Below are 26,843 nucleotides of genomic sequence, written 5' to 3' on the forward strand. Positions count from 1 at the left end.
CTTGGGAGTCACAAGCATACAAGTGTGTGGGGGCTGGAGCCAAGGCCAAGGGGATTTGTGAGCCAGGCCCAGAGAGGATGTCTATCAGGCCTGACTGCTCCATTAAGCCTTTTGCCTAGGACACCTGCAGGACTGATGGGTTGTTGATCCCCATCTTCTTCATGGCATCAGGCTATCTCCTGCTTGTGCACATAGCTAGCATTATTATACATGTACTGAGATGGGGTGTGAATTCCGACTGGGTCTATTCTCTGCAGCTCCGGTCTTGGAGGCACAGCCAGGGTGGGGGCAAAGTGGGGAACACTTTGGCATACATAGGAGGAAGAGGTAGGTGTGGGAGGAGGAAGGAAGCCCCACTGGTTCCTAGGGCACAGTAATCCTCTGATGTCGCTGCAACAGCAAAAGGCTCCAGGCCTCTTGCTCTGGAGAAGGCAAAATGCATTTTAATGGTTTCAGTGACTGGAGTCTGGGTAAGGGAGGACAGGGATGTCATACAAAGTAGGCAGCCAGGGCTGACATCTTGTCCTTTGGCCGCTTGGGATTGGGCTTCCCTGGGGGTCGCCGGCCCCGGCCCCGCCCTCGGCCCTGCCTCCTCCCAGGCCCACCACGGTGCATGGGGTGGCAAGAGGCTGCATGCTTCAGCTCCACCAGCTCCTGGAATATGGGGTCGCAGAAGACACAGCCTATGTGCTGTGTCTCATCTCCTGGGAGTGGGGACTTGGCTTTGTTGAAGTCCACGTCGAGCAGGGCAGCCTCGCAGGTATTGCAGGTGTCGGCAGACACTCGAACACGGTGGGCGTTCTCAAAGCAGTGAGCTACCACGTTGCACTTGTTGCAGGCCACTTTCCACTTAGGGCCTGAGGTGGGGTCCAGCACCAGGACCCCACTCTCACACTCTACACACTGGCCGATGCCCAGCATGCTCAGTGAGTGCTGGCAGGTGGGGTGTGTGCACTCATTGCAGCCCATGCCTGTGGGTAGAGGGGAAACTTGTGATGCACCTTTGCTATGCTCACCTATCCCTACAGCCCCCTGGGCCTGCTCTCAGTGTCTCAAATTCCTGGACCCCTTGTCCTGGCACAAAGTGCTCCTTTTGATCTTGCTCATGGGGACAATCTTGCTTTTATAGATCCTGGATTCCTGAATTTTCCCAGCTGCCATCACTCCCTGTTTTCTGCTTATTTAAAAACTCCTCAATCTTGAAGGCCCTCCAGCCTAGTGTCTTTTTGGCAGATCCTAGCCAAATCCATCCCTAACCTTCTCTTTGCTTTCACAGCTCATCACTGGCAACTCCATGTGGTCCTTGTATCACTGGGCCACATAGGACTGTCTTTTGGACAGCCGGAGGGCTAAGATGGGGCCTCATTACTCTAGCAGTCTGGATGCAGGTGGGGATGAATCTGGATGAGTCTGTGAGGGCTCCTTCCAGATCCCCAGGTTAACATGGGTAGATGTCTCACTCCCACTGGTTCCTAGTCTATAGTAGGGGATGGTGACACCTGAGAGGCTGTGCAGGATGTAAAGAACACAGCATGGGTGAGTGTGATGGTTTCTGGGTCCCCTCTGACTCTTGGCTCAGTTCTCTCTACCCTGCCTGGATACATGCTCTCCTTTTTCTAGTAACAAGTATATGAGAACAGAGTATAGCAGTGGGTACTGCTTGCTGAGTGGCCTCCACATGCTGCAGATTCTCATTCCCCCAGCCCAGGAGGAATCATAGCTCACCCCTTGCCCAGATCCCCAGTGACCCAGCAGCATGGAGTAGCCTGCCCACTCAGGCAGAGTGGCAGATAGGCTGACTGGTGGCTGAGCAGTGCCCCAGATATACTTCAGATCTTCCATCTTAGCACTAGTCAGTGTGGGAAGGGCTGGGGTGAGGGATCTCCTTGGAGCCTGGTGTGATGAGGCTGGGACTGGTGCTAAAAAGAGACTATAGCTACCCAGTGGGGACAAAGGGCAGCCAGGACTTGGGGTGCTTAACTCACCTTTCTTCATGTCTCGGAAGGGTGGGTGGTTGTAACAGTAGGGACATAGTGGGTAGCTCTTGCCCCGGGAACCTGATGACCACAGAACCAGCTCGAAGTCATCCAGTGGGCACCGCAGTTCCTTGTAGAGTTTGATGGTGCCATTTTGAGGGAGGGTGTAGGTCTCATCACAGTGGGAGCAGTGCAAGCGGCTTGGCTTGGCCTACAGCAATGCCAAGAGGGAATACAAGGGCTTCCAGGGCCATTGACTTTCCTGCCTGCCCTCCTTTCCCTCAAAATATAGAATACACAACAAGTATGTAATATAGAATACATAACATGTTAATATAGAATATAATACATTGCCATCAAGGACCTTCAACCAAAAACTATAAGCCTTAGTACATTCTACACATGAATGAAGGTAGTTCTAAAGTCCTGGCATAGGGCTACAGTTGTAGCTCAGTGGAAGAGCGCTTGCCTAGCATGCATGAGGCACTGGGTTTGATTCTCAGCACCATATAAAAATAAATTTAAAAAAATAAAGGTATTGTCCATCTACAACTAAAAAAAAAAAAAAAAGTCCTGGCATGTAGGTTAATACCCACCCATGATAGCAAGAAACATGTGTTAGGAAATAATGGACAATGTGTGTTCACATGGCTTAATGGCTGATGTGTTTATGGGGTCTGGGGGACATTGGAGGTATTTGTTGGTACTGACTTAGGTCTTTCAATTATTCTGTGTGAAACCCAAAGCAAAATACATTATTTCTGTATGACTAATGATAAAGCAGAGGCCTAAGAAGTGACATGATTTGCCTGAATTAGTGCAGAAGGGTGCTATGGGCAGGAAGGGCAGTTACAGCCCTTCAACCCTTCTTACCTGGATATACTTCATGAACCGGTGACACTTCCCACAGCGTGAGAGGGGTTTGCCTGTGGCTGCCAGGGGTGAAAAAGACACCTCCATCAACTCATCCATACCTGAAAGCAAGCATAGTATAGGACAGAGTCACATCCTTTCTAGTCTCTGGCAGCCTACCCTCCAGTATGTGGCTTGGTGTAAATGGGTGGGCTGGAGTGGGGGTTACCACACATGGTTGATGTCCTTAGTGTGAACACATCCTTGCAGGTGGTGGGGTTTCTACTGTTGGTGATGGAATGGCAGAGCAGTAGCCCCATTTGTCAGGTCTGTGTGTTCCTGGCAATGTGTGTGTTGTTAATCCATCTGCTATTTAATCTCAATAATAACCAGTGAGGAGGCATCATTTCCTTAGCCTGCAGAGGCCTGGAGTTCAGATCTGGTAATGGGCCTCATATGGGTGCCCTTAGTACTGCCAGCCCTGATTGGTAGTGGTGATGGTGGGTATCCTTTGGTGGCGGGGGAAGGGAAAAGGTGGAGCTTACCAGCGATGGAGTCAACAAAGTAGTGGAACTTCCTCTTGAAGACATCCAAGGTGTGGCCTAGGACCTGGCGGTAGTCAGCCTTGCCTTGGGCAATCAGGTTCAACTGCTTCTCCACAGCACTTCGGATGGTGGGAAGCACAAGCTCTGCATCTGTGAGCAGATGGGTGGAAACTGCTACAAGCACTTGTACCCAAGGCCCTGCCATCCCCACTGCCTGCTTGTCCCTCCAAATCCAGCTTGCCTCCTGGTCTCTCCCTGGGCTGTTCAGCCAGAATTTGATGGCACCAGGCTGACTACTATACCCATAGGCCTTTCCCAATTTCCCACAGGGAAATCTTGCACAGAGTGGGTGAGAACAACTTGTCTAGGATCATATTACAGATATGGCTGTCCTCAGGCCACATCTGTGCTGTGGTTCTGCATTCCCAGAGGCCTAGGACATCTCTACAGGAGAGAGTTGATGGGCTCCTTAGCGAGCTATCCTTACCTATCCTAGGGCTTGTCTGTGGAAAAGAGCCCCTTACTTTCCATTTTAGATCTTTCAAGCATGCCTGTAGGTCCTGGGCAGCACTCCTGCAGTGGGAGTTGGGGGAGTACATGAGGGGGTAGGGGCTCAATGCAGGGCCAGGACCCATCTTGAGGAGACAGCAGAGTCACCACTCAGGGAGAAGCTGGGGAGTCCACAGGCTCTAGGATACAGGACCAGGGGACTCACCAATCTTATAGTAGCCATGCACCAGGACAATGCCAAGGTTGGTGGGCTTGAGTCGGCGGCCACTCTCCACAGTGACATAGTTGCGCTGACAGATATTGTTGATGTGCACAGGGATGCTGGCATCAGTCCCTAAAACACATAGCAAGGCCCTGGGTTTTCCTTAGCCTGCAGCCAACAGTACCCACTGGACTGTGCACTTGAGCTTTATCCCCACCTGTTGTTGGGACCCTCCATCTCAGTGCCTCCCAACCACCAACAGGAGGGAGGACTGCATGCCTGTGGTTCCCTCTACACGGGGCTGGGCACCACACTAAGTGCCTTTCCTATTTTGTCTTGTGAATCCAAGGACAACCACTCATAGGGTACTTATTTTAGCTTTATAATTGAGGCCAGAGGCTCAGAGAGGTTAAGTGACTCTGTCAAGGTCACAGAATTTACTCTGCAACCATTAAATGTAACCTCCTTGGCTTCTATTACCTGGAAACTATAGCAAGCAACCCTTCCTGGAGGAAGAGCCCCAGTACCTTCCAAGGGGAGCTTACAAGTTCACTGTTGAACCCAGCTGTTTTTACCCATTTCCTATCTCCCTCTTTCTCCATCTTTCTAGAGTTCTTCATGATCCCCAAGGCAGGTTCCCAGTTCCAGGGATGTAACTCCCTCAGCCTTGAGGAGCCTACTTGGTAGAGAAGGCAGCTGAAAGTAAGGCATTCTGAGTGTGGTGTGCGTTGGTCAAGAGAAGGAAAAAGGAAATTCATGCTGACGGCACACCTGCCAGTGCTAGTGGGTGACAGGCAACTCAATGAAGGAGAATTTTCCATATGAAGAAATGGGTACCTGGAGTCTAAGAAGCATGCTGAAGTTCCAGAGCTCACAGACCCTGTGGATTAGGATAGGAGTGGTTCTGTGCCCATGTAGGGCTCTGAATCCCCAGTATGTTCTTGCCATAGCCTTGAATGGCAGCTCTGCTCAGGCTCCCCGGCCCATTTTCCTTTTGGCAGTACTGGGGACTGAATTCAGGTCCTCATGTATGCTAGGCAAATGCTTTACCACTGAGTTATACCCCCAGCCCTTTAAAAAATTTTGTTTTGAGACAAGGTCTTGCTAAACTGCCTAGGCTGGCCTCAAACTTGGGATCCTCCTACCTCAGCCTCCAGAGTAGCTGCGATTACAGGTGTATGCTGCTGGGCATACAGTGGGCTTGACCAGACCCTTTTTACACAGCCCTGTGGGCCTCCACCAACAAGGCTACCCTTGCCCACTTTCCTGTTTTGAAGGTCACCTAAAAGCCCTCTTCGCTGTAACAAATGTAGCTTGTCTTGTTTTAGTCACTGGGTCCAGATCCCTTTTTCATGTATGGCTGCTAGAAGTCATGACTTGAAAAGGGTTCCTAAGCCAGAGAGGGGCTGTTCTGTTAATGGGAAGGAGCTAAGAGTACTTGGGGAGCAGCACCCATACTCCATAGCAGGCTGAGGGCTGCTCCATTGGGACTTACCACAGGTGCCCCAGGCCCCTAAGAGAAGCAAGACCAGAACCTGATTCCAGGAAAGGCATGATCAGTTATGTAGACTTGGGAGGCTGCTGATCTGACTTATGAATCTTTTGGCATTGTGGGTCAACTCTCAGCGCTGTGTGTGCTAGTTAGTACATGACCCCACAGTGCATGAGAATGTATCCTGGCCTTCACAAAGAAGGCTAGGTCCTGATGTGACAGTGTTGTGAGTTGCTTCCCACTGTGGATCTGCCAGGATCAACTATTCTACAGGGTGCCACCAGTTATCAGATACTGGTCCACAGATTGGTGCTGGGCTGGGTGTGTAGGGGTTACTGGGCAGCTTTGCTGGTATATCCTTTTGGCCCCAGTCCTGGGGAAGGGAACCCTGGGTCTAGTAACTGGGTAGATGCACCCACCGATGCCATGCTTCTCCATGAGTGTGATGAGCTCAGCCTCAGTAAGGTAATCAGGTGGGCTTGTCTGTTTCTCCAGCATCTTCACCTCACCCACAGCAAAGGTATCACCCCTCTGGCAGGTGGGTAGGCTCTCTTCCAGGGGCACGCTCTGCCAGGGCATAATCTCTGTGAAGCCTAAATAGAGACAGCACCACCATTTAGGGTCCCCATCCTGGGCAACCCAGGCCTCAGACCCTAGGCCTACCATCTCTGGATCCAAAATCTGTGAAGGAGGATTCCTAGGACTCACAGTTTTACCTGGTGAGATGACAGTCTTCCCTGAGCAGGTAAAGAGCTCAGGACCAATCCTGAAGGAGATGGTGCTCTGGAGGTACTTGCAGTCATGGCTAACAGTGGCAATGAAGTGCCTGGTGATATACTCATAGAGCCGCCATGCATCACCCCCTGCAAAAGGCCCACAGTCAGTCACTCTGGTGGCCTGGCCAGGTTTTAAGGACCCCTAGCACTTTCCCTCCATCCTTGGCATGGTTGCCAGGGATGGCCTGCTCCAAAGTCCAAAAAAGAAGGAAGGAAAACACACAGCAAGGGAAAGCCAGTCTCCTATGTTTAGTGGTATCTTCATAGCCATGGCTCCCACCTCTCTACACAGCCTCTACCTGTTTCTCTGGGGCTGCTCTTTAGGCTCCAGCCTGTCCTACTGTCTAGTGACATGCCACCTCACTTCAAACTCCAGTGTGTGTAGTAGCTCCTGTTTCCACTTGGACTGTTCTCTCTTCCCCATCTGCCTTTTCCTGGCATGAGATCCATGTAGGAGGTGCAGCCTATCATTGAGCCCTGTCACTCTCTGCCTGGATCCCATTCCATTTCCTCTGATGTTGTCTGCTCACTGACTTCTCCCTGATCAGTTGCCACAACTTCACTACTAACCTCAGTCCATGGTAATGAAGCAAAGCTTTCAGGTGAACCCCTCACCAAGCCAGGGAAAGAGGAGCATATTGCCAATAGGGCCTGACTCTGTCTAATGGTGCTGTGTAGCTATGGTGTCTTGCCCTTTTCCCTGCCCCGCCAGAAGCTTGAGAAGTGTGTGGGGAAGCGGGCAGGGCATCTGATACCTAATTCTGCTTCTGTGGCAGATCTCATGGGTGTAATAGGAGGATGATCTCCAGCATCGTGGCCTTTCCGTGGGCGGTTGATACCTTCTGATAACAACCGCTTCACCTGAGGAAGAGAGCACAGAGTGGAAATGAGTCTGGGCATGGCTGCCTCCTACTAGTCCTGGGTTTGACCAAAGTGCCTGAGCCTGTTCTGAGGCCTGAGTGAGCAAGAGCAAGGTCCACTCCACTTACCGTGTCTGCCCAGTAGGGGTGGTTGGCCTGCTGCCGCAGAGAACCCTTCAGGTCAAAGTTTTCAGGATAGTGGGTGGTCTCTGTCCGTGGGTAGCTGATGTAACCCTGTGTATACAGCCGCTCAGCTGTTTGCATGGCATGCTGTGGTCCCATGCCTGTGAGAGACAGGAGACTCAGGAGCCTGGAATGTGGGGATAGCCGGTGTGCTGACCCTCACATGCTTTATTGTCCAAGAAGAAATTTACCTGCAGCCCTGCCTGGTTTAAGTGGACAGGATATCTTACATTCCTCAGCAAACTACCTGTTATCTGCAGGAGAAATACAGGCCTGAAGTAATGTTGATAAGAGGAACTCCAGTTATGCTGAAGGAGGAAGGGAGACTTTTGTGACCCTTTTCACAGACTACATCCCAAAACTCAGAAAGATAAGGATAATTCCTATTAACCATAAAATCTGTAAGAATTTATGGTTAAGAATACAATTAGAACTGGTCAGCATGGGCCAAGGTAACCTAGAGTTGTCATGGCAGTGGGGACTTGAAAGTTTGATGTCATCCTGCTATCAGTCAAAAGTCAAGAGGTAGACCTGAGTGAGACTTTCTAGAAACTTCTCTGGGATCCCAATAAAACTGGAGTGCAGGGGCTGGGACTGTAGCTCAGTGGAAGAGTGCTTGCTTAGCACATATGAGGCACTGGGTTTGATCCTTAGCACCACATAAAAATAAATATAATAAAGGCATTCTGTCCAACTATAACTACAAAAAAAAAATTTAAAAACAAAATAAAACTGGAGTGCAGGAGAGGCACACTGTCCTTCTCCTCTTTGAGAGGACCCACTCTCTCCCCTGAGAGTGCCTCCTTTCCCTTTTCCTATCCCTTCAATAAACTCATCCCTGTTATTCTCAGTAATGTCTTTAATATTTCTAATTTGATCACAAGAATGGGGCTTAAAGGGGGGGTATCTTTATGAGGCCTCAGTTTCCCAGAAAGCCTAGCTCTGTAACAATATCACATGCATGTTACTCATGGCTATGGTGATGATGGAGCACCTCTCTTATACACATATAGCTATAGGGCTATAACCATAGTGGCTATTGAGCCTACTATGATAACAAAGAGCACAATCACAGTTCTGAGCCATTGTGGTGTTTTATCCTTCTCAATATACTGAGGTAGGGTTCATCCTGCTGCTCCCTGACCAACAGAGGCCAGCACTCAGCTAATGATCACTTAATGATACCACTGTCCTCCTGGGACTCTGGAGGCACTGATCCGCAAGGACATAGCCCATGGCTCCCCATGGCTGGGCCACCAAAGCCTAGAGACTGCTAGCTGTTAGAAACTGCCAGGTTTCCAGCCCAACCCCTTTATGATTGAGTAGGAAGCTCAGAGATGAAGTTTACATCTATTTCTAGTTGGCTGAGGCCTCTCCCTTGTGCTAGTGAAGCTGCTTGAGAATTCTAATGTTAGGTTGTCCCTCTCAAGTAGTGGCCAATATTATCATTGCTATTTTAAAAGATGCTATTTCCCATAATTTAGTCTTTATAGCAAACCAAAGACACAGGTAATATTGTTGCCCCATTTTCTCAGGGGATAAGAAACTGAGGCTTGGGCTAAGAAAGGAAGTGGTTAAGTTGAGTTTGGACCAGAGTTTGGCTCTGGTGATGGATCTCCAGAGTAAAAGGCCTCTGAGGGATTCTGCTGACCCAGGGCCCTGCATTGAAGGTAGCCTCCATGTGTTTTATCCTGATAGCAACTACTGAATCACTGAATACTATGAGACACTATTCTCTCGTTTACATTGACTTATTCCTACTCTGGAACTTAAAGAGAAATGAAATTGGCCCCCACATACCCAGAGCAGAGCTAGCCACACGCAGCATCTCCACAGTGTTCAGGGCCAGTGGCCTCTGCTTGGCCTTTTCTTTCTTACTTGTGGTCTCCACCTAGAAGAAGGGATATTTTGAGTAATTTTTGGAAGGGAGAAGAGCCCATAACAGAGGGAATCCAGATGTGTGGGCAATGGATTTGGTTTCATTCATTTGGTCTTCCTGTTTCTGATTTCACTCTTTCCAGTAGTATGAAGACTGGATTGAATATTCAGGACCAGGAAAGGAAAAATAATGAAAATTCTTTTCTAGAAAAAGAGAAAACATGGAGGTATGGGGAGGAGTCAGGGTAAGGGACAGCAAATACAAATCCCATAGAGGCCAATGTTACGGGATGGTACATGGGTCTGTTCTAGGGACGGTGGCTGTTGTTTGCTGTGCATGGGAATTGCTGACTGGGCCACAAGCATTGCTACAAAATTTTCTAATTTTTCAAGGGAAGCTGCAAGTCCGTATTGCTATGTGATTTTTTGTAAAAGGCCATGCAGGTTAAATGGAAACATCAGTGGGTTGTGCTTGGTTGGTGAGCTATAACTTCCTACCTCTGGACCACACACTTGTTGGAAGAGATGATTCTTTGTTTTGTCTTCTGCAAATACAACCAGAATAACTCAAACTCTGCCCTTTGCCCTTGCCAATCCCTTGTAGACTGGCTAGGGTGGCACATTCTGAATTCCAAACTGACAAATGTGGGTGCTAATGCTGACGCCAATTGTTTATGTGTAGCAAAGAAGACTAGGGTCACTCAGGGTGAGACCTGGAGGTGGAGATGGCGTCTCCGTAGGAATGTCATTGTTGCTATAGGCATGGAACCGCTCTAAAAGAAGTCTAAGAAATCTGAGACAACGGAAGCCTGGGCAAAATGGCATGCAAGGAAACCTTAAGAAAGACAAGAAGAAGGCAACTGAAGAAAGCCAAGTTGTATTTCACTGACTTTGGGAGTTATCGGAGCTGCAGGGCATTGATCCGCTGTGATGGCAGTGACTTTCCCCCACTTCCTGTAGCCAGCCCCTTGCCAGGCTGCTCTTCCTAACAGCCAAGCAGTATGTCCTTCTATCTATCTATCTATCTATCTAACTATAAGTAAGAAATACAACTCTACAGAGTTGTGAAAGTTGACTGAGGATCCCAGGTCTATACCCTGCTAGCTGAATGATCTTGGGCAAGTGTGTCCATGTGCACATAGGTCCCTCTATAGTTGTTAGCTTTCAGTATCATAAAAAAGGGACATCTGTGTGAAATGAAGGCCTGACAAAGGAGATCAGTTATGTATGGTGGAAAGGGGAGAATTAAGAGATCTGGCAGGGCCACAGGTGTGTGTAGTGTCTGGTAGGGAGTAGATACTCAGAACTTTGGAGCTACCACACTGGCAGAAGTATCTTAGGAGTGTATGTGTGAGTAACTATTCCTCTTTCCAAAAAGATATCTGTTTCAGAAAGGGGAAGAAAGATGTGACCCATGGTTATAGACTGTACCTCTGGCCAGAGGTTTCTTTTTTCTCTTTCTTTTTAAAAATTTTTTTAGCTGTAGATGGACACAATACCTCTATCTTATTTATTTACTTCTATGTGGTGCTGAATATTGAACCCAGTGCCCCACACATGCCAGGCAAGCGCTCTACCACTGAGCTATAACCGCAGCCCCTGGCCAGAGTTTTCTGGAGTTCTACATCCACAAAAGGCAAATATGATAGATATGGGAGTAGGAGGCATACCTGAGCTTCCTTCTCCAGTTTTGTCATGTTTAAAAACATTTGTGCAATCTCCCTGTCAAATACTCTCACTCGGTCCCAGTCCAAAAGGAGAGATTTGTCTTTATCTGTATTAACCTGTAGAAAGGACAAAAAGTGAACACGCAAGAAGTATCCAGGTGAGCTTTCTCAGGGAAGGGAATCAGGGGAAGTTGATCTTTGTACGGGAGCAAAATGGTCTCCACTCTGATTTCTCCTAACTGTAGTTGTTTAGCTTACAGATATGCAGGCTGGCATCTAATCCTCCCTACTCCCCTGCCAGCAATTGGGTGGGTGGTCTCAAGAGGGTGGCCTGGAGTTGAGGCTGATGTGTCATTAAGAAAGTGTCTGAGCCTTTATCTCTCACTCCATCCCTGCCTAGCCTCAATGCCTGGCTAGTCTAGGTGCCTAGGTATGCCCGTACCAAAGATCACCAGCCCTGTGTCAATCAGAACAACTCTGCTATGCTTTTTTTTTGGGTACTGGAGATTGAACTCAAAGGCACTCGACCACTGAGCCACACCCCAAGCCCTATTTTGTATTGTGTTTAGAGACAGGGTCTCACTGAGTTGCTTAGTGCCTCGCTTTTGCTGAAGCTGGCTATGAACTTGTAATCTTCCAGCCTCAGCGTTCCGAGCCACTTGGATTACAGGTGTGTGCCACTGCGCCCAGCTTTGTTATGCTTTAAATCAAGCTTAAAGAGGCTTTTATTCAAAGAAAAGTTCTAAGCACTTTCAAAAAGTTTGAAAGCCCATGGCCTCAATCCAGTTCTTGGATCTGACCACCACAGTTGCTGGTCCCTTAGGGGGTTGACTTCACCCTGTACCACTAGAGTGAAATTCATTCTTACTTATCCAAATTCAATATATTCAAGTCCAACCCAGCCCCACTACCCCCCATGAAGGCAGGGAACCTCTTTTCTGGGGCACAGAAAACCATTCTCATTTACAGCTATTCACATTTGTGTCCTTAGCCAGGGGACTGCAGGATAATAAAAATGATGGTGGTGGAGGAAAACTCTGAGAATCCACTCACCAAACCTGGAACAAAAGAGAAGGAATACAGAAGGGGGGAAAAAATACCTTGGCCTGCAGCACCCAGTAGGTCTCTGGTTTGAAGGATTGGATTTTATCATGTCTCTCCACACAAAATCCCAGGGTAGGAGTCTGACATGGCCCAAAGGAGATGAGAGAGCTATCTAAATCACCGTATTTCCCTTGGAAATATTTTGTCTGGAACCTAGGGGGAGTGGTGGGGTAAAGAGAAAGACAGTTGATTAAGAATTCACTTAAGACATTATCATTAAACCCCTGTGTGAGTCTAGCCTGGGGCTTGGGGTGTATGTTGGGAAGTGGTACAAGTAAGCTGCTATTAGTTTGAAGTCAGTGTAACAGAGTGTGTCATGCAGGAATCATGTGTACATATGATGGACAAGTGAGTGAGACCCAGGGAGTCTCCTATTATTGTGAGTGAGGGGTCCTTCTATTATACTCTATCCATCCATTGCATTCTTCTTAGGACTCTTGAGTAAGGATACCCTCTGTTTATCAAGTGGCAGTTTGTGTGATGTGTATGCCAACCATATATGTAATTTTCTTCATGTTTTTTTTTTTTTTTGATGTAGATGGACACAATACCTTTATTTTATTTATTCATTTTTATGTGGTGCTGGGGATCAAACCCAGTGCCTCACATGTGCCAGGCAAGTGCTCTCCACTGAGCCACAACCCCAGACCTTTCTTTAAGATTTTTAAAATGTGAAAATTGCCTGTTGCTGATCTGGGCTCCAAGAGGCTCTGCGGTTGCAGATGGGGACCAGAAAAGGCAGGTACCTAGGGTAAAGGGAGGGAAGGGGTATGCTTGGGCCCAAAGTACATGTGTATGTCTGGGTGGGGGACAGCACCTGGTGAAAGCACAGCCAATACGCAGGTCCAGTTCCTGGCGGGCATCCACTGAGAGTGCCTCATTGTGGTCTGGCTCACCCAGGCGGGCCATGGCGTTACAGATGTCTGTGTCAGTAATGGAGCTGAACCTAGCCCGGAACACGGTCTTCTCATTGCTGTGGGCTTTATTCATGACAGGCAGAACAGCATCAAGGACCTGGGGGGAAGGAGGCCTGGCTGTGATTGTCCCCAGGCTATCTACCTCCACACCTCTGCAGTTGGGCCTGGCTCTTTCCAGTGCTGAACCTTTTGTGTGGGACACCTTCTTTCACCCCTGCCAGACCCTTCTCCATCTCTCTGCCTTTTCAGAAGCTTTGGTCTCTCCACAAAACCTTCGTCACATGGCTCCCTTTCCTTCCAACTATAAATATGCCTGGGCACTCCCCTACTTACTATTACTCTGCAACTGCCACCTTTCTTGTCTTCTGCTCCCAGTTAGTAAATGCTACTGCCAAGCATACAAGGGACACCAAATCTACCCCACTTGATCTGTTTCCCCTTTTCCTGGAGGAGAGTGTGCTTAGAAGGGTAAGTGAAACTTTCAGATGACTGGAGGAAAGTCGGGGAAAGAAAAAGGAAGGAAGAGGAAATGGGCAAAAGTGGCAAGACCACAGGTGGGTTCAGCTTGTGGGTGGGGGTTCGGCACAGCAGGTCCTAGAGTTGAGATGCACTATGAAGGCTGTGCAGAGTGACGGGAGTGTCCTTATTGGGGAGAAGTGGTTTTATTTCTGAAGGAAGAAAGCTAATGAGCTGCTATCATTCTCCACCCCCAGATGCAAAGGTCCCTGGAAGTGGGTGGGGAGGGGGTAGAAGGATATCTAAGAAGGGAGTATGCAATTGGGTTGGTTGAGGGTATTTGCACTAGAATGCCAGGTGCCCTGAGAACCCCATCTCACTGGAATCATCTCCTGAACCCAAAGGCATATCAGACCATAGGTGAAAGCTGAGGGTACAGGGACACAGGGTGACTTGTATGGAGCTACAGCCTGAGAGGCATGAGTGAGACTGGCAGTTATAATAAGCATGAGGGTACTATGACTTAAGTAAGCACAAGAAAGGGATACATGGGAAGAGAGGGAAGCCCTCCCTCTCTACAGGGTGGGCTGTGTGACTGGGGGTGACTGGGAGGTGGGAGGGCATTCTGAATGAAGCAGAGGATGTGTAAAGGTGGGAGATGAGAAGAATGAGGTCTCAGAAAGGTGTTCTGGTGCTGAGGTGATCAATCACATCAACTGAAGGTCCCAAGGCACTGAGCTGGGTCTGGGACCCTGAAAACTAACTTACTACATTTTGAAATCTGCATCTCCCTAGATAATTCTGCCCCCTTTTAAGCCAGCTCCTACCATGTGTCATTAGAAAGCAAAGTAACACTAGGGTCTATTCATTTTAAAGTGTTTATAGAATTTCCCAAATAAAGGGTGGGGAAGGCATTTTAAAGCTGCTGTAGATAACCCCTTACTTCAGCTTCAGGAATAATGGGATTGAGGGTGTTAGATTATTGGAAAAGTTAAAAGTGAACCAAAGTGGGCACTATACTTACCTCAAAGCAAATGTTCTCCCCTTCCTTGTCACAGTCTAGCCATAGCACAATGTAATCGCAGCCTCTGCCCTCCACCTGTCCAAAAGCACACATTAACATGCATCTGTCACAGGCCCAGGCCCTGTGATACTCCCCTCTGGGGACAACAGGTAGAGACTGGGCCCTGGGGACTAAGTCTTGGTTATGAGGACTAATGCCTAAGCTGAGCAAGGAGCTGGCTACAGTGAGGCTGGCTCAGCTTCTCAGAAAATAATTTATCTCAGAAGGGTTGTTTTTTGGATCAAAAAATGATAATTATAATATGGTCTTTATCCCCAAAATTGAAATATTAAAAGTCCTGAAATGAAATAACCCTTATTAGTAATGGTGGTTGTCTTGGGTCATGTGGTTAGAAATAATTTTTTTCTTTCTGCTCATCTATAATTTCCAAAATAAATATGTATTTATTTTAAAATTGGAGGAAAAAAACTCAACTAAACCAAAAGCAGAATGTCTACTCTTCAGGATTGAGTGATAGGAATGACTAGGATGGGGGAACCAGGCCTGAAGGTGCCTTGTGGGCCAGCAGGAGATGCCCACAGAAAGGGCAGAAAGGAGGCCCAGGGCAGCCATCAAAGGTTTCTGTGTCTAAGATGAAGATGAGGATGAGGACTCAACTAATGGCAGGCAAAGACGGCTGGAGTCACCTGGTGAGTTCCTGTCCCTGTACGTACCTGCAGGAACTTCACCATGTTCAGCTTGGGATTAGCTTCCTTCTTCTCTGTTGGAGCTTGGCTGAACAGCTCCGCAGGGTCCACCTTGTCCCACTTGTTGTACTTTCCTATAAACCACAGTCTCGGTGAAACTGAGTCACACTGCACAGCTCACAAAGGCTTGGCCTCCACAACTTTCATAACCCCAGGGAGACAGTCTCTTCTCATTAATGAAGAGGAGGAGGCTTGGATGAAGACTGGCCCGAGGTCACTTGACAGTCAGAGGCAGCAGGGCTGATATGTGGATTCAGGTCTTTGGGTAACCCCACCCACCAGGCCTTCCTTTCCCTGGGCTGTTAAGCTGATGATACCCTGACCTGGCCACTCCTGGGAACCAAACAAGCAAACTCTCAGCAGGGTTGCTATTCTAGCCTTTCTTCTGGTATTTTCCCTATAGTGGAAAGCACCATTTCTGGGTTGGTTCACTTTGCCAGGGCCCTGAACTCATGTGTCATCTTCTCTTCAAAATCAAAGGATTTTGTAAACCTTTCCCACCACACAGCATTTCATAGGGTATACGACAGGGGCCCAGATGTTCCCTGTGGAAGGTCAACCTCTCTTGGCCTCATGTCTGGTACCTCCACCTACTTCTCTACTTATGGTCTGGCTCTTGCAAGCTTGGACTTCTGGCTTTATTTTAGGCCCCATTCTTGCTGCCTGGGAGTACATGGTCAGATGGAGTTCTAATCCTTGCTCTCTATGTGCCTTTGGAGAATAAAGCCTGGGGCCCCAAAGCTTGGCTACACCACTTCATCGCCTTTGTTGTTATTGGTATGGTTATGGAGCAAGAAAAACTACTGAGGCTTTAGTGCTTTTGATACCTTCACTATCACATAACAATGAGTTCCTCTTGGGAATGGGAGGAGGACATTGTTGTACATTTCACAAATGAGAAATGGCAACTTAGTCTGAGGAAGTAGCTCAGTGGTACAGCGCTTGCTTAGCAAACCTGGGTTCGATCCCCAGCCAAAAAAAAAAGGCAGGGTGAGAGGGAGAAAGAGAGAGAGAGAGAAATGGCAACTCAGAGATGTCTAATCATTGCCCTACTCCAGCTGGTGGCATAGTACAGAAGCTATGGTCTGAGAGTCCCCCAAGGGTTCATGTGCTAGAAGCTTGATTCCTAGTGTGGTAGTATTGGAGGTATAAAACTTTTAAGAGGCTGGGCCTAATGAGAGGTCTTTAGGTCACTTAGGGCACTGCTGTCAGAAAGGATTAAGGTAGCAAGTTGTTTTAAGAGCAAGCCTGACCCTAAATCTTTCTCTGGTTTCCTGCTTTACCATGTGATCTCTCCCTCTTGCATATGCTACTAGGTCCAGATGACACTGTGATATGCCATGATGTCTTTGCTAGAACTGGCACTATGCTGTCTGGATTTTCAGCCTCCAAAACTATTGAATTAAATAAACTTATTTTCTTTAGAAAGTTATTTTACCTCATGCATTCTGTTGTAGTATAAAATAAACTAATATGGCAGGTCAGAGCTTGGGTTGGACTTATGTTAACCACATGGTTCTGCACATAGACCCAGGTAGTCACTAATTCTGGCCTTATCAAGGAAATGGATAACAGTAATGATACAAGACAATGGCAGTCACCCAATGACCAACAGACAATAGTTAACTCAGCAGGAGCAACAGCCCTCTCTCAAACATGTGCAAGGGCCAGGCACTTCATGAGATAGATATCACCACCTCATCTGCACAGGAAGGTGTACAGGGCATAAGGTGCCTAAAGGGAACTACTGGGACAGGAACTCTGAGATGCTGAGCTCTACAGCCTGAGTTCTGGGCATCTCACTCAGTGGCCCCTAGTCACTAGTCCATGACCTCTGGATGTAGGCTGTAACTGGACCTTTAGCAGTGTTGTGCAGGGCTCCCCTCAATAGGATGAAGGTGGGTCGGGGTGCTCACCCAGGAAATCCAGGGTCATCACATGACCACAGACAGATGTCATCTTGAAGCGGACTGGTTGGCCAGCAAAGGTTCCTGTGTATTCATGGACTGAGCAGGCCCCGTTCAGCCCTTTGTGTGAGGCCATGTTCCCTGAAAAGAAGAAGCATAGAGAGATGGAGCTGTGGATACTATGAAGACCCTGGGCCCAGATGTCATCTCTTGGAAGGCCAGAGTCCTCCTTCCCCAGAGAGGTCAGTTTTAATATTCTTTAGGCCACTGTGGATAATTTGGTACTGGGAGATTTAATAATAATGAGAGACAATAGCATCTGTAAATGACCTAGTACAATGCACTCACAACACAGAACCTATTGACTGGGAGCAAGAGGCAGACCCTCTTGGGCTTTTTATCTGCAATTCTGTTTCCACTTTTCAATTTGATTTTTGCCTTACTATATTTGAACTTTAAGTTCACCAGGGATTAGGTCAAATTATCAAATTCTATGGTGTCTTTTTCATCCTGTCTACTGATGGTTCCGCAGGCCAACTTTCTCAGCCTCTGAGGGTGAGATGCCATTTCTTGAACCCCTTTAGACTATAAATGCTCAGGTGTACTATGACCTCTTCTTTCCTAAACTGCTGGATCAAGGGTAGATTCCTGCCACTGCTGGGTACCCAGCATCCAAATATCCTTCATATTTAGAGGGAATTAAAAGAAGGAAGGGAAATGGCACTCCACCAGGCAGCCACCCTAGTGTGTTCAGAGGTAGGCATGAGAGGCAGACGTTATCTTTCCAGTTCCCTGGTCTCAGGAAAACTGGAACTTGGCCCATGGTCAAGGCTCCCCCATAGGCTCCTCTTGAATGATGTGAAGTGCAAAGTATGTGAGGCATTGGTGAATTTCCAGAGATGACAATGGCCATGGCATAGATATGGGAGAGGGTCCTGGCTGTCTTGTGTACCTCCTTCCAGTTTACTACTTGTGTCCAATGCCCCTGACTGGCTCAGAACTCTAACAACGAATGCACCTTCCACCTGACTGTGAACTATGTCTTTTTCTTTCTTAAAAGTCCCAGCCCTGGTACACACCAGGTGTGGAAGTAAACACATCCAGGGTGACTACTGTCCAGATGCTTCATTAATGCCTTCTGATCTGAACCAAATCTACCCTGACAGAGGTAGAATCACACTTTGGAAAAAAAGAGAAACATTCTGAATAGTAAAAATAACAATGCTTACAGACCAAAGCAATACAGAAAAATTAATGTTGGTCTTTCCTACCTCGAGAAAGGATTTTGGCGATGGACTGTGCCAGGGATGGCTTCTCTGCAACCATGAGAACAGTCTTCATTTTGGCTCAGGGCTGTCAGGGTCCTCAGCCCTAAACACCCCAGTTTCAGAACAACAGTAATGCAAAAGTTCAGAAATTGCTCTTCTGTGGCTCAACACAATTGTCAATGCTAATGCCTAAGGAGAAGAAAAGAAACTCAGGAAATAGCAATTCTTTCAAGGGAACTATGTAACTAACAAGGAAATTCACTTAAAAACAAAACAAAACAAACAAAAAACCCAAGACAAGAGAAAGAAAAATTAGGGAAACTGGATGGCATTTGGCATATAGATAATGCTCAGGTCAACTGAAGTGGGAATTTGGCTTCATTTGGGGGAAGATGAGGTGACCTGAATGATATCAGATCAATTTTGTCACTAAATCTGTGCCTAGGAAGAAGCTGGGGTATACAGACCTGGATTCAGAGGTTGGGGCAGTGTGGTGCCTGGTCCTTCCCCCTGGGCTAGCTCTTTCACTTGTCAGTGGATTCATCTCTTGGAGGGGAGAGGAACAATCGCAGCCTTTCCTGCACATCAATTCTGTTTGCTCCCAGGCTGAGTGGCATAGCCATCTTGGCTCAGCACTGGGTTACCATGGGATGCTTTACAGAATGCATACGGTCGGCCAGTGCTCCCTAGGTCCTACAGTTGGGTCTGAAGCCCATTGGTCCAGTACTCAGAGGAGCTCAGAAAGCCCTTCATATCTACCTACCTTACTCTACCTGTAGCTTTGCAGGCCATCCTCCAGCCAAATTAAATTGAATACCATCATTTAGTCTACGGCCATACCACCCTGAACGCGCCCGATCTCGTCTGAATACCATCATTTAAAGTAAAAAAAAAAAATCCATTTAAAGCCTACTTTCTTGCCTGGCAACATCCATCAAACCTGGAGAATGCAGCTTGGCTAACTGCAGGCCCAGCCCAAAGTGAACTCTTCTTTATATTTTAGTACTAGAGATTTAACCCATGATAAGCAGTGCTCTATTACCCACATCTCCATCTCACTGAACTTTTCTTTACAGAGTTCTCCTAGCACCCACTGGCAGGATGAATCACTTCCTCCTGTGTCCAATGTCTCTTGGGCAAAGTCTCCATCTCAGCCCACTGCACATAGTGCCACTGTCAGTTACTGCCTCATCTCCCCAAGAGGAAACACTGTTGGCATTTGCTACAGCTTTCTGGGCCTCCTACATCACTTAACAACTGCTGCTGAGAAGAAAAAAACCTCATACAAACCCTTACTGTCTTTTTTTTTTTTTTTTTGCAGTGCTGGGGATTCCCAGCTCCCTTTCTGTATTTTTATTGTATGTATAGCATTGTATTTAAAAAAAAACAACACAAAGACCTGTATTGAGACAATTGGATAACCATCTGGGGAAAAAAATATAAAATCACACTTCTACTTCTTAACCTCCACCAAAACAGATAACAGAGCCAGCAAGATTTAATAAAAAATTAAAACCAGAAAAATACCAGAACAGAAAAATGAACTTAGTAATATGAAATGATGTCCAAACATTCAACAAAGAAAATTACAGCTAAAATGAGTTTGTACTTATCTCATTAGCAAAGACCCAAAGTCCAAGCATGCAATCCAGAGGGGTATGGGGGAAGTAAAATTGAATTGACATCTATATGAAGTGATTTGACAATACTTTTGAAAATTACAAGTGCACAGCCTCAGCAATTCCACTTCTAGGAGAGAATTCAATTATTTCAGTTTTTTACTGAGCACCTACTATAAGCTTAGCTTAGTTTTAGTGCAGGTCCTGTCCTGGAACTCACATAGCAGGGCTGAGGAGTTCATAGTTGGGAGGGGACTGGGTGGCATCTGGAGAACAGTTCAGACAGAAGGACAAGGCCCTTATGAGAGATGGCTTGGTGGAGAATTAGGGGGTCAATGAGGAGGTCAGTGGGCTGAGGAGTTGGGTTTGCTCTGGGGGAGCTGAAAGGAAGAGGAGGGTTTGCACAGGAATGGGATGATCTGACCTCAAGTGTTAAAGGGACTCTGTTTGCCATGCAGAAGGGAGTGGGCCCTGGTGGTGGTGGGGGAGAGGAGTCAGTCTGTTCAAGACTGAGATGGGCAGGACATGATATGGGGAAGAGCAAGGATGACTCCCAGGTTTTTGGCTCATACAACTAAAGGAAGAGTGGGGGAAATACCCAGGAGGGAGCAGGTCAGGGCTGGAACTCAGGAGCAGCATTTCAGGTGTGTTAAATGTGTTCCATTAGCTAGATAGCCAAAGTGATTACGGAGAAGGCAGCAGTTGTGAGATATTGTGGTGCATGGAAGGAGCCCAGGATGGGGGTCAGGGAGATGAGGAGGAGCTAGCAGACTGTGGTAGGAGAGGTGGGGCCCCAAAAGCCAAGGGAAAAAGCATTTCAGGGGGAGTCACTGACATGTCAAAGGCAGGCTGTGCAATGTGGCAGCAGAGACCTGACCATGGGGTACGGCAATTTGAATGACGCCAGTAACCCTGATGGGAGCTATCAGGGCTCCCTGATTTTTGAATGACAGAGGCAAAAGCTGAGCAGTGTAAGCTCAAGAAAGCTGGGAAAAGGGGAGGGGATGTTGTACTTTTTCCATTTTAAGATGAACAACATATCAGCATGTTTGTACACTGATGTACTCCAGGAGAGAAGGAAAGAGAGGAGATGCAATCGAGAGTAGGGAATTGCTGGAGTGATGCTGGGATGGGTGAAGGGCTCAGGCAGCTAAGACCATGGAGAAGAGGAGGAGTCCAGTCAGTCATCTGTTAGTGGAGGAGGAAGCCAAAAAAGGATAGGAGGTAGTGCTGGAGTAGGCTCCTAGAAGGGGAGCCTGGGATTTAGACAGGATCTTCCAAATGAGTATGAGGCAAAGACATGCCAGGGTTTGAGGGATGTGATCATGATGACAGACTTGACTCCAAGAAGGATGATGAGAGAGATAAGGGGATGGGAAGGTTCCACACAGCCTATACACTGTGGCCTCCAAGAACTGTAGGAAATGAGGCATTAGGGTAGAGAGGGAGTCAGAGGAAGCAATTCTCAGGGGGCAGAAATGCTTGAGTGGGAATTACTCAGGAGCTCGGCAGTGAAAAGTTGACTTGGGGAGGGAAAGGGGCCTGAAGTGGGTGAAGGGTGAAGCTGCCAGGAGAGAAGTGACAGAAGTAAGTGGTGGACACTACTGAAGACTGCTCATGGGAGTTCCTGAGAGGCAGGATAGGACTGGGGTGGAGTGACTAATAAAGGTGGACATGGCACCACCTATGACAAAACACACCACTTGAGGAATTCTCTGCAGCATTATCATTCATGAGAGTTTAGAAATGACCTAGAGTATGTTAACAGGGAATCGGTTAAGTAAGTATGACATATCTATACAATGGAATACCCACAGAAGTTAAAACAGGAATCAATCCGCTTGCTAAACATAAAAGTGAATCAGATTGCAGACAAATTTCATCAAGAAAGGTAGGCATTTGGGCTGGGTTGTGGCTCAGTGGTAGAGCGGTCACCTAACACTTTCGAGGCCCTGGATTCGATTCTCAGCACCACATAAAAATAAGTAAATAAAATCAATGTATTGTGTCCAACTACAACCAAAAAATAAATATTTTTTTAAAAAAGAAAGCTAGGCATTTAACTGGTATGTAGAGAGTGCTGCCATCTGTGATCAAACACACGTGAGCATGCATGTGCTTTACTCGTTTACAAAGAGCAGATGTGTCTGGGTAGAACTCAGAAGCAGTTGCTCTGAGTGGGATGTTAGTGCGGGGGTCCTGTTTTCTGGCTACCGTCCCTTCTGTACCTTTTGCATTTGATGCCATGGATATATGTGACTGGTCAAAAATAACAAAGATAATAAATTTAAAAGTAAAGAAGAAATAAAATAAAATCAGAAAACTGAAAGACAAAAAGATGTTGACAAAACCCCCTTCACTAACGGGGTCTCTGTTTCCTAATAATGCCCAGGAGAAGTGGTCCAAGGATTGACCTGGGCTGTCAATTCTGGCCCTTACTGTAGGACAAAAATGAAGCTAAGAGTATTTATGAGAAAGTTTCCCCAAATAAAAAACCAATTTAATTTGGTCCCTTCAATTAAGTACTTGGATGTTCCTCCTAAATATACAATCGTCTGTGAGGGGTAGAATTCAAGATCTCTGAGAGTGATGACCTTGGCAGTTTGCAGGTGAGCTCACCAGCTCATATCCTACCAATCTCTCACTGCCCTGCTGTAACCCCCACCCTGTAATTATGGCTGTTTTTGCCTTCAGGCCTCCACCTAGATCACTTTTCCCCATTAGTCCCTGGGACTAATGCTCTGATCCCCTGCCTCTCCCCTCCTGAAAACTGCACCTGGTGTTGCAGATATTTTTCCCATAGACTGAGTCATTTGCTGCTATATTTCTGGCATCCCGTGCACACCGAATGTTTGGTGGATGAATAAATGAATGAACAACTGTAGCTCTGCTCTCTGCTCTGGGGGAGTTTTGGTTCTAGCAAAGACAGAAGCTCAGAGTGAGGTTTAAGGAGACCCAAAGACTCCCTTTTTCCCACCTAGAGAAGTCAGAAGCCAGAAGGGAAAACTGGCAGCAGAGGGAGACTGTTCCCAATCTATTCCAAAACAGAAAAACGTTTGGTCCTAAAACATTCCTTCAGACTTTTTCATTTCTGTTAGAGTAGCCAGCAGTTATGGTGTAGTGACAATATGCCAGGTACTAGGCAGTCTTGCCATTGTACTGTTGTCCTACAGTGGGAATGTAGGGACAGAGACCAGAAACCCACTTGCAGGACTTGGATTTGAACCTGGATTAGTTTGTCTCTAGAACCTGCACTCTAAACCTTTATCTTGTCCTGCTTCTATGAGGATCCTGAAATACAACAGCAGCCCTGTTTTACTTCCCTATAGTGTTAACTAAACCTGATATGGTCTCCATCTATTTATTTGGTTCTTGTTTTGCAGCCCCTAGAACAAAAGTATGTGCCAAGAGAGTAGGGGTTTTGTCTTATTCATTTTAATGATAAGTATTAGATGGTAAGCAAATATATATGACTGAATATATAAAGCAGTGATTTTACCTGTAAGATGAATAATAAAAATGCTGCATCTCTAAAATTAAAAAACTGATTTTAAGAGCATTGTAAACACTTCTGCTTCTTAATGTTCTTTTATTCCTATGGTGTCAAAGTTCCAGAAATTTCGCCTTTCTACTACTTCTCTTTCCACATAAGATCCTAGGTTTTCAATACATAATTAACAGTTTGAGAAGTCCCTTCAGAGAGAAACATTTTTCCTCAGCATCTTAAAGGGGATTACCTCATTTACCTAGCAAAAGGGATAAAATTGGGCAGTATGCACAAAGGCATGTGATTTCAGACTGCTTGTCCACCTGGCAGAAAGTGTAATTGCTATTTATGTTTGATATTCATCTGTCTTCCGTAGCTTTGACATTAAAGAAATACAAGTTCTAGTTCAACATTTTAAACTTAAGTACTATATGAGGACTTTGTAACATTCTTAGTGTCACTATTTTGTTGAAAAAAAAAACCAAAACACTGCTTCCTTTAAGGGGATGGGATCATGGACTTCTGGGGTAAGGGTCCTTGGTGGTCATATGGTACAACTATGGCAAAGAAGAACCAACTAAGTCTCAGAGTGATTTACCAAAGTTCACCTGGGAATAGTGTCAAGTTGGGCCTGCCTCTTTACTTTCAGTCCAGTACACTTTTCTTTAATTATATTTCTGCAGTCTTAATGGTGATTAATTTTCTGTGATTAATCTTGGGGCCTCTCTAGTTTCCCATTATGGGACATCTCTCATGGAAACCAAAGAGAAAACCTGAGAGCAATGGTTTGCAAACTTAAACATCATCTTCACACTTTTGCCTTACAAACATCATTACTCATTCTAGTTTTTGCTTTTTAAAAGGCTTAAGTATATAAAAATGGCCAGAAATAGGTTCTTTATGATATACCTACATGGTATATCAATTCAATCTTATTGACCATCAAAGCTCTAAGCCTGCAATTTGTATTATTCCAAAAAGAGACAAGCAAGTGCTTAACCGGGTGGTTGACAGCAAACACCCGAACTAGGATTGTATAGTAGGACTGAGGTGAATTAATATGAGTAAGCAGGTTAGTTTGTTAGTATCCTGTCAACTCTCACCAGCAATACCATCACTGGTATGTGTCCTTTAGAAGATACTAAACACAGAAATTTCTTTCCATGTGTCTATGAACCAGTGGATTTTAGCTCGGGAGTGAGAGTGGAGGTCTAACAGAATTGAGAGTCTAGGATTTCCCACTTCAGCAACTTTAGCAAATACCTACTGAATCGGGAAAAGAAACCTACATTTCTTAAGCTCTTCCACTGCACTAAATATTCCATAACTATAAACACTATTTAGTCTACCAACAATCTAAAAGACAGGCATTGTAACTTTTAAAACCACGAGTAAACTTAAGTTCAGAACAAATCAGACTATCATCAGTTGACCTCGATAAAGGAATCCCAGTGCTCTCTGGCCATCAAGTCCAAGATGAGCTGGTTTCTCACAACCCTGTTCCCAAAGGCGAGAGGGACAGAGGCAAGACAAGGCCATCATTTTCCCTTTCACCTCTGTAAGAAATTACTGTCCCTGGATTCTAAGTAATTTATTCACAAAAGTTTGCTCCCTCTACTACCGAGATCGCGTCTGAGAGCCAGGGTACCCTCAAGACCGAGCCAGGGCCCAAAAGGCTAAGTGTGCAGACTGCACGGACCTGGACCTCTGACGGTCGCACTGCCTCCCGGAGCCTGTTTCCCTACCTCTGAGACCTGGGAAACAGACCTCACCTCAAAGAGTTGTGAGAGGGTTTGGTGAAGAAGAGTACTAATCGCAGCGCGTCCTCCCTTCAGACAAGGGGCTATACGCGCTGACCCACACCACTTCCCTGAACTCCCACAGCAAGCTCGGGAAAAGGATCACCGACAGCGAAAAAAAGAGGAGAGAAGGTAGAGCCCACCCGGGACCCTCTCCCAAGTCCGCGCCCCAGCCCGAGGTATGCGTTCAGCTAGCACTCAGGAAACAAAAAAATTCCCAAGCTTTCCGCTTCCCTGCGCAGCCCGCCACGGCGATCGCCGCCCACCGCTCACCGGTAGCCCTAACGCGGCTCTTGCTCTGGCCGCAGCTCCCGGGGCGCCACCGGCCACCCCTACTTCCGGTCCGGCCGCTTCGGGAGTCGCCGCGTCTGGCGTATCACCGTATATCCTCCGATGCCCGCACGTCCGTGTTCGCGAGTACCGCAACTTGTGAGTTCCGGAAGCGGGTCCCGGAGTTGCTCTTTTAATTTGCAATAGGCTGGGAATCCCAGACTTTCCCTACTGAGCCCTGTGTTTCTTACCGTTGGGGGGTCCCTAAGCCTTAGGCATGACCCCTCCCCTCTACAGTCCGTAAGCAATCCCCAAGCCTTCCTTCTAGATTATTCCCTGGCCAGAGAGAAAATAATTACAATTAGCATTACAACGATTATGAAAACACGCACGAAAACATATATGCTTTTAATTAAAATAAAAACTACAGATCTGTGTACAACAGGCTTCTTTCAATGCTATAAACATTGCAGAATGTGTTGTTATATCTGGAATATGAATCAAAAAATTTTTTGTGTTAGAGCATTAGGATTATGGAAGGTTTAAAATAATTTCATGACTTTATTTGAATATATAATACACATTTTTAATTTTTTTAGACTGCTCTCACTGTGTTACTCAGGGTGACCTCAAACTCACCGGCTCAAGTGATCCTTCCCAAGTAGCTTAGCCTTAGTCTTCCAAGTAGCTGGATAACCTTTTAAATAATACCACATACACATTTCCTTGGTCTCCTGTAGACACTTTTCCTAAGCTGTCTTTACTGGAATACCATTCTCGAAAAATGGAAAAAGAAGATTTCTATTAGCAAATTAAGGTTGAGAAAGGCCACAAATTAAGAGTCCCAGTTAGATTTCACTTTCAAAACAGGACTCCTGATTACAAATCTACTCCTTGGCAGGTGTTATGGTTTGGATGTGAGGTGTCTCCCCAAAAGCTCATGTGTGAGAATGGAGGAGAAATGATTGGGTTGTGAGAGTCTTAACCCAACCTCCTGATAGGAATTAACTGAATGGTAACTGAAGGGGGTGGAATGTGGCAGGAAAAGGTGGGCTTTGGGACCAGTGGCTTTGGGGACCAATGGCCTTGGGGGGTATATATTTTGTATCGGGCAAGTGAAGTCTTTCTCTCTGCTGCATGATCATCATGTGAGCTGCCTCCCTCTGCTACATTCTTCTGCCATGATGTTTGCCTTACTTCAAGCCCCAAGGAATAGAGCTGTCTGTCTACAAACTGAGACCTCCAAAACTGTAAGCCCCCAAATAAACTTTTTCTCTTCTATAGTTGTTCTGGTTGGTTCTTTTA

General features: G+C 46.6%; 1 protein-coding gene across 1 annotated transcript; it reads right to left on the reverse strand.

The window, feature by feature from the left end:
• Window positions 1-421: 421 nt before the first annotated feature.
• Top3b (DNA topoisomerase III beta) lies at window positions 422-25,625 on the reverse strand. The gene is made up of 18 exons (XM_046421294.2): window positions 25,542-25,625; window positions 18,367-18,552; window positions 17,105-17,236; window positions 15,156-15,262; window positions 14,443-14,517; window positions 12,863-13,059; window positions 12,042-12,198; window positions 10,945-11,058; window positions 9,197-9,287; window positions 7,343-7,497; window positions 7,109-7,214; window positions 6,294-6,440; window positions 5,997-6,170; window positions 4,089-4,217; window positions 3,374-3,523; window positions 2,850-2,950; window positions 1,986-2,187; window positions 422-971 (listed from the first exon to the last, which is right to left on the reverse strand). Exons 2-18 carry the CDS (start codon window positions 18,434-18,436, stop codon window positions 490-492), a joined length of 2,589 nt encoding a protein of 862 aa, XP_046277250.1. The 5' UTR covers window positions 18,437-18,552; window positions 25,542-25,625; the 3' UTR covers window positions 422-489.
• Between the last annotated feature and the right edge of the window lie 1,218 nt (window positions 25,626-26,843).

This window comes from Marmota monax, unplaced genomic scaffold, assembly GCF_021218885.2.
Source record: "Marmota monax isolate L192 unplaced genomic scaffold, Marmota_monax_Labrador192_F-V1.1 WCK01_AAM20220418_F8-fsc00157, whole genome shotgun sequence".
In the NCBI taxonomy this organism is placed as follows: domain Eukaryota; kingdom Metazoa; phylum Chordata; class Mammalia; order Rodentia; family Sciuridae; genus Marmota; species Marmota monax.